This window comes from Capricornis sumatraensis, chromosome 20 (assembly GCF_032405125.1).
Source record: "Capricornis sumatraensis isolate serow.1 chromosome 20, serow.2, whole genome shotgun sequence".
Taxonomy (NCBI): Eukaryota; Metazoa; Chordata; class Mammalia; order Artiodactyla; family Bovidae; genus Capricornis; species Capricornis sumatraensis.
Window position 1 is genome coordinate 55,568,989 of NC_091088.1, and position 14,311 is coordinate 55,583,299.

A 14,311-nucleotide genomic window follows, 5' to 3' on the forward strand; every position below is an offset into this window, starting at 1 on the left:
ACTTTGCTGACTAAGGTCCGTCTAGTCAAGGCTATGGGTTTTTCCTGTGGTCATGTATGGATGTGAGAGTTGGACTGTGAAGAAGGCTGAGCGCTGAAGAATTGATGCTTTTGAATTGTGGTGTTGGAGAAGACTCTTGAGAGTCCCTTGGACTGCAAGGAGATCCAACCAGTCCATTCTGAAGGAGATCAGCCCTGGGATTTCTTTGGAAGGAATGATACTAAAGCTGAAACTCCAGTACTTTGGCCACTTCATGCAAAGAGTTGACTCATTGGAAAAGACTTTGATGTGGGGAGGGATTGGGGGCAGGAGGAGAAGGGGACGACAGAGGATGGGATGGCTGGATGGCATCACTGACTCGATGGACATGAGTCTGAGTGAATTCCGGGAGTTGGTGATGGACAGGGAGGCCTGGTGTGCTGCGATTCATGGGGTCGCAAAGAGTCGGACATGACTGAGCGACTGAAATGAACTGAACTGAACTGAACTGAGGCACTTGCCAGAACAGACATTGGTCTCAATCAGTTAGAACAGATGTGGGCTTCTGACTAATCAGAACAGACTCAGTTCTGTGCCTCTCAGAATTGGAGGAAGGAGTGAGATCCATCTCAGAGTAAGCTTACTGGGCCACATGTTAACTCCTTGGTCTTAATCTCTTTAAAAGCATTCCAGAAGGAAGGCTTGGAGAGGATTAGGAAGGAATAGAGGGGAGGTATTGGACCATGGACTGCTTTCTAATCCTTAGGGAAGTATTTCAACATTTAAAGAACACGTACATCCCACACAAAGAGACTAGCTCAATGACAGTAGTGTGTCCATCAGTCTCTTTCTGGCTCCCCCAGGGGAGCCCTTGCCTTGTCCATATTTAACAACTGGTATGGCTCTTGCCAGGCCAATCAGAACAGACATTGGCCTGCACCAATCAGAACAGACATTGGTCTTTATCAATCTGAATATACATGGAGATTGACCAATCAGAGCAGTCTTGACTGTCACAACTGGGGGAAGGAGTGAGCTGTGTCTCAGAGAAAGCTTACTGGACACATGTTAACTGCTTAGTTACCAGCTCTTTAAAGGCTGTTTGGAGGAAGGCTTGGAGAGGCATAGGGAAAAATGGTGGGGGATTATGGATCTTGGCTTTCTTGCTAATCCTTAAGGAACTACTTCAACGTTTAAAGAACACATACATCGCACCGAAAGATATTAGTTCAATGTCAGTACAGTTTCCATCACTCTGATTCCCATCCCCAGTGCATATCCGGGGCAGGTCTTGCCTTGTCCATGCGAAGCAGGAAGGAATCAATGAAGTCCTTAGGGCCACTGGGATCCAGCATCTTCTGGTGCCTCTCCACGTTCTCAGTGATAAAAGCTTTCACTTCTTCAATCATGCTGTACAAGCGGATGTGTTTGCCAGGAAAGTGTTTCAAGATGCCCGGGAAGATTTCAAACACCTACAGGGCAGCCAACAAGGCACAGAACCCATTGTATTCACTGGGCTGGTTCTGTGAGTGTTGATGCTTTGAGCTGCACACGTAGCAACATCTAAAGGGCATCGTTCACCCCGTGGACTTGGAGGGTGTGCCTCCCAACTGAGTGTGCATGCACACACTCATACACACACACATACTCACACACGCACACGCAAACAGTGGTGCCTGGACCTCTGCACCCAGCCCCAGTCACTCTCACATCTACTGAGGTTCCTTCTCTCGAAGCCCGTCCTGTCCAAGGCCTGATTTAGACCCCCAAACTGACGGACGGCCTCACCTGGGAGGGCCACTAAACCTTCTGTGTTTAGTGTTCAGGACAGAAAAAGTATCTGATCTCTTTCTGGGGTCCACCACCCTAATTGCTGGCCCACTATGCAGTTGATGACTCACCTGGGTATAGAAGGAGGAGAGAATGATGAAGATTTCATTAAGTAAATGTAGCAGCTGTAATAGTCTAGGGTCCTGATAATTAAAGCGCTCACCAAAGACAATGGAGCAGATTATGTTGGCACTGATGGAGTTAAAAAGGAAATGAGGATCCAGGTAGGCCCCTGAGGAGAGAGATCTGTCATGGGGGGAGGGGTCCCCTGCACAGTCCTTCTGATTGGCTCTGACCTGACTGGTGCCATCTCATCCTGGCTGGTGCCATCTCATCCTAGCTCCTTTGATTAGTTTCTTTGTCTTTCCCTTGGCTGACTGGGCTTTCATTGGGTATCTAAGATTTTCTTTCTGAAAGTCTTCACCTCTGAGTCTTTTGTTGCTTTCCTTGGTCTATGTCTTGGGCTGACTTTCTCTGGACTTTCTCTGGTCTTTTCGTTAACTCTACTCACTCTTTCTTTCAGACTCACTCCTTCTTCTCTGTTCTCTTGCCTCATCTTTGTAGCCCCTCTCCTTAACCTCATTGACATTCTGTGTTCCCCTGACTTCAATAACTCCCTACTCCCTTTACTTTTTGCTTTCACGTTTCCTTGCAGTTTCTGTTCCTAGATTTATTGTGTCACCTTCTCCATATCTCTCTGTCTTGCTTTTGCTGTGTTTCTCTCTGCCTATGCTCTCTGTGCTTCTGTCTACTTTCTCTGCCTCTCCCTCTCTCTTTGCTAGTCTCTGTCTCTCTCTGTTTATCCTCATTCTCTTTCTCTTTTTCTGTCTCTATCTCCTTCTCCTCTGTTTATCTGAACCTATTTCTGCCTCTCTCTGTCTTTGTCTCTGGATCTCTCATTTTCAGTCACATGCCCTCTCCCTCTCTCTCACCCCATCTCATCCCCACCTCCACCCAGTCCGCACTCACCCTGGGATTTCCGAAGCTCCTCCACCAGAGACTGAGCCTCCTCCTTGATTCGTTCCTCAATACTCCGCTTCCCCATCCCAAAGTCCTTCATGGTGGTCACAGAAAATTGCCGTAGAACCTTCCATGACTTCCCACTGGCAAGACCCAGACCTGATGGTGTGGTGTGGAGGGAAGGTTTTGAAGGCACATGAGATAGTCCCTCCTCCTCTCCCTAATCCTCACCCCTATCCCCCCACTCACCTGGTTCCTGGAAGAGAGAGTCAATGATGGTGATGTGCCCTCGGCCAGAGAACGCTTCAGCCTGATCCACCAGAGCCTCCTTCATTGCTTCGTACCCCCACAGGATGACAGCTGGCCGAGACCCCAGATAGACGGTAAAGACATCCCCATATTTCTCCCGCAGCTGTGGGGGCAGAGTCCAGGTCTCACTCTCTGACTCAAGAAAAGGATCTCCACCTCACCCCTGGATCACACCTCCCAGCTAGCCTACCCTGCAGGCTACAGCCCCATCAGGGAAGAGCAAAGACTGGAACTCTATGGTTTCCTCCGAACCTCACATATATCACCTGACCCGAAGCATCCGCCTCTGTTGACTTTACCCTGAGCCCTCCCAGCTTTGCTTTTAAGAATTACAGAGGTTATGGTCCTAAGATGGTGGAGGAATAGGACAGGGAGACCACTTTCTCCCTGACAAATTCATCGAAAGATCATTTGAACACTGAGAAAATTTCACAAAACAACTTCTGAACGCTGGCAGAAGACATCAGGCACCCAGAAAGGTGTCCATTGTCTTCAATAGGAGGTAGGACAAAATATAAAAGATAGAAAGAGAGACAAAAGAATTAGCGATGGAGACCCATCCCAGGAAGGGAGTCTTAAAAGAGGTTTCCAAGCACCAGGAAACCCTCTCACTGGCGGGTCTGTGGGGAGCTTTGGAATCTCAGAAGGCAACATAACCAGGAGAAAAATAAATAAATAAATAAAACCCACAGATTACATGCCTAATGGCAACTCCCCACAGAGAAGTAGCCCAGATGCTCACCACCAGCAAGCAGAGGCTGAACACGGAGGCACGGGCTGCATTGCTTAGGGTAAGGACCAGGTCTGAATGCCCTGAGGGCAATCTGAGGGAGCTAATGTGAGGTAGCAACCCAAACTGTAGGATAGCCAGAGAGAGAGTGAGGGAAAAAAGAGAGAGAGAGAGAAAGAGAACTATCCCGCAAAAAGTCCTAACCTAAGGCACTGCAGGGCCCCCTCACAGAACAAAGGACTAAGCTAATACCAGAGGAGAGCTAGCCAGCTGTGGACTGGCCCATCCCCTGCCGGAGGCAGGGAGGCAGGCAACTGGCAGCCAGAGCTGGAAAGGGGCAATCTCAGCCCCAGAGATGGCATCCTCTACCAAACTGCAAGCAGGCTCCCAGGTGCTAACCAAGACTTCCTGGGATCCTGGACAGCTGACATCCACCGGGAGGGTCGCAGCCAGAGATCAGCTCCCCAGAAGAGACACACGGTATACCTGAGACGGCGCACCTGCTGTGTACCCAGGAAACCAAGTGGCTGGGACAGGGGAGGCAATAAGACACACCCACTACCTGGGGAGAGTGCACTCTCCAAACACATGGTCCTTGAGCTGCTAGGACCTAGGAAAGGAACAAAACGCAAGCCCAATCGAGTCTGTGCCTTTGTGGAATACCTGAGAACCTGAACCTGAGTGGCTTAGACCTGGGAAGTGCACACAGCCCAGGGCCCACTTTAGACAGTTCCCCTGCAGAGCAACCTGGAGCCTGAGCAGTGTAGACTGGGAAAGCACACATGCCATGAGTGGGGGCAAACCCAGTGTGGCTGAGATACTGCGAGCACTCCCCACACATGCCAGTGATATTTGTTTGCAGTGTTCCTCCCTCCCCAAAGCACGATTGAACAAGTGAGCCTAAATAAGTGACCACCTTCACCCCCTTGTGTCAGGGTGGAAATTAGACACTGAAGAGACCTGCAAACAGAAGAAGCCAAAATAAACAGAGGGAACTGCTTTGGAACTGACAGGTGCAACAGATTAAAGCCCTGTAGTTAGCACCGACTACATTGGAAGGGGCCTATAGATCTTGAGAAGAATAAGCTGAAGCAAGAAACTATCTGAAACTGAACTGACCCCACACTGCCCGCAACAACTCCAGAGAAATTCCTAGATATATTACTATATCATTAAAATTTTTTTTAAAAAATTTAAAATTAAAAAAAAATTTTTTTAAGTCCTCTATTACTCTCTCCCCCTTTTGACTCTCCTTTTTCTCCCTCAGGTCACCTCTATCTCCTCCCTCCCCCTTCTCTTCTCTACCCATATCTGTGAATCTCTTTGTGTGTTCCGGGGTGTGGAGAACACTTAGGGAACTGATTACTGCTTAGATCTGTCTCTCTCCTTTTGATTCCCCCTCTTCTCCTCCTGGTTACCTCTATCTCCTTCCTCCCTCTTTTCTCTATGTAACTCTGTGAACCTCTCTGAGGGTTCCAGACTGTGGAGAGCACATAGGAAATTGATTACTAGCTAGATTGCTCTCTCCCCTTTTCATTCCCCTCTTCTCCTCCTGGTCACCTCTATCTCCCTCCTCCCTCTTCTCTTCTTGATGTAAGTCTGTGAACCTCTCTAGGTGTCCCTCACTGTGGAGAATCTTTTCACCATTAACCTAGCTGTTTTATCATCAGTGCTATATGGATGGAGAAGTCTTGAAGCTACTGTAAGAATAAGACTGAAAACCAGAGGCAGGAGGCTTAAGCCTAAAACCTGAGAACACCAGAGAACTCCTGACTCAGGGAACATTAATCGCTAAGAGCTCATCCAAAAGCCTCCATACCTACACTGAACCAAACACCACCTGAGAGTCAACAAGTCCCAGAGCAAGACATACCATGCAAATTCTCCAGCAACGCAGGAACATAGCCCTGAGCATCAATATACAGGCTGCCCAAAGTCACACCAAACCCATAAACATCTCAAAACTCACTACTAGACACTTGATTGCACTCCAGAGAGAAGAAATCCAGCTCCACCCATCAGAACACCAACACAAGCTTCCCTAACCAGGAAACCTTGACAAGCCACTCATCCAACCCCATCACAGGGAGGAATCTCCACAATAAAGAGGAACGACAAACTGCCAGAATACAGAAAGGCCACCCCAAACACAGAAGTCTAAACAAGATGAAAAGGCAGAGAAATATTCACCAGGTAAAGGAACATGATAAATGCCCATCAAACAAAACAAAAGAGGAGAAGAAAGGGAGTCTACCTGAAAAAGAATTCAGAATAATGATAGTAAAAATGATCCAAAATCTTGAAAACAAAATGGAGTTACAGATAAATAGCCTAGAGACAAGGATTAAGAAGATGCAAGAAATGTTTAACAAGGACCTAGAGGAAATAAAAGAGAGTCAATCAACAATGAATAATGCAATAAATGATATCAAAAACACTCTGGAGGGAACCAACAGTAGAATAATGGAGGCAGAAGATAGGATAAGTGAGGTAGAAGATAGAATGGTAGAAATAAATGAAGCAGAGAGGAAAAAAGAAAAAAGAATTAAAAGAAATGAGGACAACCTCAGGGACTTCTGAGACAATGTTAAATGCCCCAACATTTGAATCATAGGCGTCCCAGAAGAAGAAGACAAAAAGAAAGGCCATGAGAAAATACTTGAGGAGATAATAGTTGAAAACTTCCCTAAAATGGAGAAGGAAACAGTCACCCAAGCCCAAGAAACCCAGAGAATCCCAAACAGGATAAACACATATTAATCAAATTAACAAAGATCAAACACAAAGAACAAATATTAAAAGCAGTGAGGGAAAAACAACAAATAACACACATGTGGATTCCCATAAGGATAACAGCTGATCTTTCAATAGAAACTCTTCAGGCCAGAAGGGAATGGCAGGACATACTTAAAGTGATGAAAGAGAAAAACATACAACCCAGGTTACTGTACCCAGTAAGGATCTCATTCAAATATGAAGGAGAAACCAAAAGCTTAACAGACAAGCAAAAGCTCAGAGAATTCAGCACCACCAGACTAGCTTTTCAACAAATGCTAAAGGTTATTCTTTAGACAGGAAACACAGAAAGGATGTATAAACTTGAACCCAAACAATAAAGTAAATGGCAATGGGATCATACTTATCAATAATTACCTTATATGTAAGTGGATTGAATGCCCCAACCAAAAGACAAAGATTGGCTGAATGGATACAAAAACAAGACCCCTATATATGTCGTTTACAAGAGACCCACCTCAAAACAAGGGACACATACAGGCTGAAAGTGAAGGGCTGGAAAAAGATATTTCACGCAAATGGAGACCAAAAGAAGTAGCAATACTCATATCAGATAAAATAGACTTTAAAATAAAGGCTGTGAAAAGAGACAAAGAAAGACACTACATAATGATCAAAGTATCAATCCAAGAAGAAGATATAACAATTATAATTATATATGCACCCAACATAAGAGCACAGCAATATGTAAGGCAAATGCTAAGAAGTATGAAAGGGAAAATTAACAATAACACAATAATAGTGGGAGACTTTGATACCCCACTCACATTTATGGATAGATCAACTGAACAGAAAATTAACAAGAAAACACAAACTTTAAATGATACAATGGACCAGTTAGATCTAATTGATATCTATAGGACATTTCACCCCAAAACAATGAATTTCACCTTTTTCTCAAGTGCACACAGAACCTTCTCCAGGATATATCACATCCTGGGCCATAAATCTAGCCTTGGTAAATTTTTTAAAAATGAAATCATTCCAAGAATCTTTTCTGAACACAATGCAGTAAGATTAGATGTCAATTACAGGAAAAAAACTATTAAAAATTCCAACATGTGGAGGCTGAACAACATGCTTCTGAATAACCAACAAATCACAGAAGAAATCAAAAAAGAAATCAAAATATGCATAGAAATGAATGAAAATGAAAACACAACAACCCAAAACCTATGGGACACTGTAAAAGCAGTGGTAAGGGGAAGGTTCATAGCAATACAGGCTTACCTCAAGAAACAAGAAGAAAGTCAAATAAATAACCTAACTCTACACCTAAAGCAACTAGAAAAGGAAGAAATGAAGAACCCCAGTTTTAGTAGAAGGAAAGAAATCTTTAAAATTAGGGCAGAAATAAATGCAAAAGAAACAAAAGAGACCATAGCAAAAATCAACAAAGCTAAAAGCTGGTTCTTTGAGAGGATAAATAAAATTGACAAACCATTAGCCAAACTCATCAAGAAACAAACGGAGAAGAATCAAATCAACAAAATTAGAAATGAAAATGGAGAGCTCACAACAGACAACATAGAAATACAAAGAATCATAAGAGACGACTATCAGCAACTATATGCCAATAAAATGGACAACTTGGAAGAAATGGAAAAATTCTAAGAAAAGTATTAACTTTCCAAAACTGAACCAGGAAGAAATAGAAAATCTTAACAGATCCATCACAAGTACAGAAATTGAAACTGTAATCAGAAATCTTCCAGCAAAAAAAAAAGCCCAGGACCAGACAGCTTCACAACTGAATTCTACCAAAAATTTAGAGAAGAGCTAACACCTATCCTACTTAAACCGTTCCAGAAAATTGCAGAGGAAGGTAAACTTCCAAACTCATTCTATGAGGCCACCATCACCCTAATACCAAAACCAGATAAAGATGCCACAAAAAAAGAAAACTACAGGCAATATCACTGATGAACACAGATGCAAAAATCCTTAACAAAATTCTAGCAAACAGAATCCAACAACATATTAAAAAGATCATACATCATGATAAAGTGGGCTTTATCCCAGGGATGCAATGATTCTTTAATATCTGCAAATCAATCAATGTAATATACCACATTGACAAATTGAAAGATAAAAACCATATGACTATCTCAATAAATGTAGAGAATGCCTTTGACAAAATTCAACATCCATTTATGATTTAAAAAAAAAAAAACCTCCAGAAAGCAGGAATAGAAGGAACATACCTCAAAATAATAAAAGCTATATATGACAAACCCACAGCAAACATTATTCTCAATGGTGAAAAACTGAAAGCATTTCCCCTAAAGTCAGGAACAAGAAGAGGGTGCCCACTCTCACCACTACTATTCAACATAGTTTTGGAAGTTTTGGCCACAGCAGTCAGAGAAGAAAAAGAAATAAAAGAAATCCAGATTGGAAAAGAAGAAGTAAAACTCTCACTGTTTGCAGATGACATGATCCTCTACATAGAAAACCCCTAAGACTCCACCAGAAAATTACTAGAGCTAATCAATGAATATAGTAAAGTTGCAGGATATAAAATTAACACACAGAAACTCCTGCATTCCTATACACTAACAATGAGAAAACAGAAAGAGAAATTAAGGAAACAATTTCATTCACCATTGCAATGAAAAGAATAAAATACTTAGGAATATATCTGCCTAAAGAAACAAAAGACCTATATATAGAAAACTATAAAACATTGATGAAAGAAATCAAAGAGGACACAAATAGATCGAGAAATACACCATGTCCATGGATTGAAAGAATCAATATAGTGAAAATGAGTATACTACCCAAAGCAATTTATAGATTCAATGCAATCCCTATCAAGCTACCAACGGTATTTTTCACAGAATTAGAACAAATAATTTCACAATTTGTATGGAAATACAAAAAACCTTGAATAGCCAAAGCAATCCTGAGAAAGAAGAACGGAACTGGAGGAATCAACCTATACTACAAAGCTACAGTCATCAAGACAGTATGGTACTGCCACAAAGACACAAATATAAATCAATGGAACAAAATAGAAAGCCCAGAGATAAATCCATGCACCTATGGACACCTTATTCTTGACAAAGGAGGCAAGAATATACAATGGAGAAAAGACAATCTCTTTAACAAGTGGTGCTGGGAAAACTGGTCAACCGCTTGTAAAAGAATGAAACTAGAACACTTTCTAACACCATACACAAAACTAAACTCATAATGGATTAAAGATCGAAACATAAGACCAAAAACTATAAAACTCCTAGAGGAAAACACAGGCAAAACACTCTCTGACATAAATCACAGCAGGGTCCTCTATGACCCACCTCCCAGAGTAATGGAAATAAAAGCAAAAATAAACAAATGGGACCTAATTAAACTTAAAAGCTTTTGCACAAAGAAGGAAACTATAAGCAAGGTGAAAAGACAGCCTTCAAAATGGGAGAAAATAATAGCAAACGAAGCAACTGACAAAGAATTAATCTCAAAAATATACAAGCAGCTCGTGCAGCTCAATTCCACAAAAATAAACAACCCGATCAAAAAATGGGCCAAAGAACTAAACAGACATTTCTCCAAAGAAGACATACGGATGGCTAACAAGCACATGGAAAGATGCTCAACATCACTCATTATCAGAGAAATGAAAATCCAAACCACAATGCGGTACCATCTCACACCACTCAGAATGGCTGCTATCCAAAAATCTACAAACAATAAATGCTGGAGAGGGTGTGGAGATAAGGAAACCCTCTCACACTGTTGGTGGGAATGGAAACTAGTACAGCAACTATGGAGAACAGTGTGGAGGTTCCTTAAAAAACTGGAAATAGAACTGCCATATGACCCAGCAATGCCACTGCTGGGCATACACAGCGAGGAAACCAGACTTGAAAGAGACACGTGTACCCTGATGTTCATCACAGCACTGTTTATAATAGCCAAGACATGGAAGCAACCTAGATGTCCATCGGCAGATGAATGGATAAGAAAGCTGTGGTACATATACACCACAGAATATTACTCAGCTATTAAAAGGAATGCATTTGAATCAGTTCGAATGAGGTAGATGAAACTGGAGCCTATTATACAGAGTGAAGTAAGTCAGAAAGAAAAACACCAATATAGTATATTAACACATATATACGGAATTTAGGAAGATGGTAATGATAACCCTATATGTGAGACAGCAAAAGAGACACAGATTTATACAACAGTCTTTTGGACTCTGTGGGAGAAGGCGAGGCTTGGATGATCTGAGAGAATAGCACTGAAACGTGTATATTATCATATGCGAAACAGACAGGGTGCTCACTGGGATGACCCAGAGGGATGGGATGGGAGGGAGGTGGGAGGGGGTTCATGATAGGGAACACATGTACACCCATGGCTGATTCATGTCAATGTATGGCAAAAACCATTACAATATTGTAAAGTAATTACCCTCCAATTAAAATAAATAAATTTTTTTAAATGAAAAAAAGAAAAAGAATTACAGAGACTCCCTACATCCAAGCTATAGAATCTCTCCCTCTCAACCCACACGGTGTCACAGCTCAAAGTCTCACGTCTATTCGAATGTCTCTCTCCAAAGGGAACCCTCCTACACTGTTGGTAAGAATGTAAACTGGTCGAGCCAGTATGGGGAACAGTATGAATGTTCTTCCGAAAACTAAAAATATAGTTGCCTTATGACCCAGGAATCCCCTTCTTGGGATATATCCAAAGAAAACCATAAGTCAAAAAGATACATGCCCCCCAGTCTTTACTGCAGCACTGTCTACAATAGCCAGGACATGGAAGCAACCTAAATGCCCATAGATAGAGGAGTGGGTAGAAAAGATGTGGTACATACATACAGTGGTAAATTACTCAGCCATAAAAAACAATGAAGTAATGTCATTTTCAGCAACAGAGATGGACCTCGAAATTGTCATCCTGAGTAAAGTAAGTCAGACACAGAAAAACAAATATACGGTGTCACATATACATTGAATCTTTAAAATAATGGTACAAATGGACCTGTTTACAAAACAGAAATTGAATTACAGATATAGAAAACAAACTTACAGTTACCGAGTGGGGAAAGGGAATGTGATAAATTGGGGAATTTGGATTAACATATATACACTACTATATATAAAACGAAAGTGTAAGTCACTCTGTTGTGTCCAACTCTTTGTGATCTTACAGAGTAGCCAGCCAGGCTCCTCTGTCCATGGAAATCTCCAGACAAGAATACTGGAGTGGGTAGACAATCCCTTCTTTAATTATTCCACCCCCTTTGCCCTTTTCATCTCACCGCCTGGAAAGACTTGAGGAGGCCTTTCTGGTCCATTTGCAAGACATTCCCCAGGAAGGGCAGAGGCCAGGGTCCAGGAGGGAGGTGGCCCCGGAAAGCAGGGCGGCCCCAGAGGAGCAGGAGGCCAATGAAGAGAATGAAGAACAGGATGGCAGAGAGAGCCATGGTCTGGGCCTGCCTTTGATCAAGCTGTCCCTCTTAAATGTAGCTTACTTTGTTGTTTGTTATTTTGCCCTATGGGTGGAATAGGTGTGTCAAGATCCTCCCTTGGCAGAGCTCCTGCTAACTCTCCAGAGACAAGAGGGAGCCCAAAGGACCAGGTGTTGCAGAGGCCACGATGTTTATCATCTCTGGATCCCAAGCAGCTTCTGATAAGCCCTTGTGGGTTGGAATTGTCTTGGTCAGCAATTCCCTTGAACAGAGAGCATGTCTCCCAAGGAAGAAGAGTGGTGTCAGCTCCAGGAACTTGTGGAGGCTGTGTTTAGAGTGTTGGCACCACAAAGGCAGCTCTCAGACAGTTTTGTCAGTGAGTGGCATTGCATCATGAGGGACTGAGGTTAGCTGGCCAGCAGTAATGGACTTCCTGTGCCCGCTGGGGCTTGGGGTTTGTTTGCACATCTGCAGAGAGTGTGGTGTGGAGGAGGAGGTGGGGTCTGATGGGAGACCTAACTCCATGTGGTCTGAGATGATTCATTCATTCATTTCACAGCAAGTGTTTTATTTTATTTTATCTTATCATTTTATTTTGCCCCATTGTGTGACATGTGGAATCTTTCCCAACTAGGGTAGAAACCCATGCCCCCTGTAGTGGAAGCTTGGAGTTAATCACTGGACCAACAAGGAAGTCCCTTCGGCAAATATTTTAGACACCTGTCACCTGCCACATACTGCTCCAGGTACTGAGAGTAGAGTGTTGAACAAGACAGTATGTTTTCCCTCATGCAACAGGCATTGAGGGGAAGGAGAATTCAGTTCAGTAGCTCAGTTGTGTCCAGCTCTTTATGACCCCATGGACTGCAGCACGTTAGGCCTCCCTGTCCATCACCAACTCCTGGAGCTTATTCAAACTCACATCCATTGAGTCAGTGATGCCATCCAACCATCTCATCCTCTGTTGTCCCCTTCTCCTGCTGCCTTCAATCTTTCCCAGCATTAGGGTCTTTTCCAATGAGTTGGCTCTTGGTATCAGGTGGCCAAAGTATTGGAGCTTCAGCTTCAGCATTTGTCCTTCCAATGAATATTCAGGACTGATTTCCTTTAGGATGGACTGGTTGGATCTCATTGCTGTCCAAGGGACTCTCAAGAGTCTTCTCCAACACCACAGTTCAAAAGCATCAATTCTTCGGTGCTCAGCTTTCTTTATAGTCCAACTCTCACATCCATACATGACTACTGGAAAAACCATAGCTTTGAGTAGATGGACATTTGTTGGCAAAGTAATGTTTCTGCTTTTTAATATGCTGTCTAGGTTAGTCATAGTTTTTCTTCCAAGGAGCAAGCATCTTTTAATTTCATGGCTGCAGTCACCATCTGCAGTGATTTTGGAGCCCAAGAAAATAAAGTCTGTCACTGTTTCCATTGTTTCCCCATCTATTTGCCATAAAGTAATGGAACCAGATGCCATGATGTTAGTTTTGTGAATGTTGAATTTTAAGCCAGTTTTTTCACTCTTCTCTTTCACTTTCATCAAGAGGCCCTTTAGTTCCTGTTTGCTTTCTGCCAAAAGGGTGGTGTTATCTGCATATCTGAGGTTATTGATATCTCTCCTGGCAATCTTGATTCCAGCTTGTGCTTCATCCAGCCCGGCATTTTGCATGATGTACTTTGCATTATATAAGTTAAATAAGCAGGGTGATAATTTACAGCCTTGACATACTCCTTTTCCAGTTTAGAACCAGTCAGTTGTTCCATGTCCAGTTCTAATGTTGCTTCTTGACCTTCATACTGATTTCTCAGGAAGAAGGTAAGGTGGTCCGGTATTTCCATCTCTTGAAGAGTTTTCCACAGTTTGTTGTGATCTACACAGTCAAAGGCTTGCCATAGTCAGTAAAGTAGAAGTAGATGTTTTTCTGGTATTCTCTTGCTTTTTTTGATGATCCAACAGATGTTGGTAATTTGATTTCTGGTACCTCTGCCTTTTCTAAATCCAGCTTGAACATCTGAAAGTTCACAGTTCATGTACTGTTGAAGCCTGGCTTGGAGCATTACTTTGCTAGGGTGTGAGATGAGTGAAAGGGCAAAGCAGAAAGCTCTGAAAGAAAGGCAAAAGAGAAGCTAAAGGCAAAAGAGAAAAGGAAAAGTATACCTATTTGAATGCAGAGTTCCAAAGTAAAGCAAGGAGAGATAAGAAAGCCTTCCTAAGTGAACTACGTAAAGAAATATAGAAAAACAATAGAATGGTGGAAGACTAGAGATCTCTTCAAGAAAAT

General features: G+C 42.6%; 1 protein-coding gene across 1 annotated transcript in view; it reads right to left on the reverse strand.

The window, feature by feature from the left end:
* LOC138096809 (cytochrome P450 2B4-like) overlaps positions 1–12,047 on the reverse strand; it is a 41,658-nt gene extending 29,611 nt beyond the window's left edge. The window contains exons 1-5 of the mRNA XM_068993072.1: positions 11,883–12,047; positions 3,019–3,181; positions 2,779–2,928; positions 1,881–2,041; positions 1,275–1,451 (exon numbers count right to left, since the gene is read on the reverse strand). Of these exons, the coding sequence (XP_068849173.1) occupies positions 1,275–1,451; positions 1,881–2,041; positions 2,779–2,928; positions 3,019–3,181; positions 11,883–12,047 (816 nt within the window). The remainder of the gene's footprint in view (positions 1–1,274; positions 1,452–1,880; positions 2,042–2,778; positions 2,929–3,018; positions 3,182–11,882) is intronic.
* Between the last annotated feature and the right edge of the window lie 2,264 nt (positions 12,048–14,311).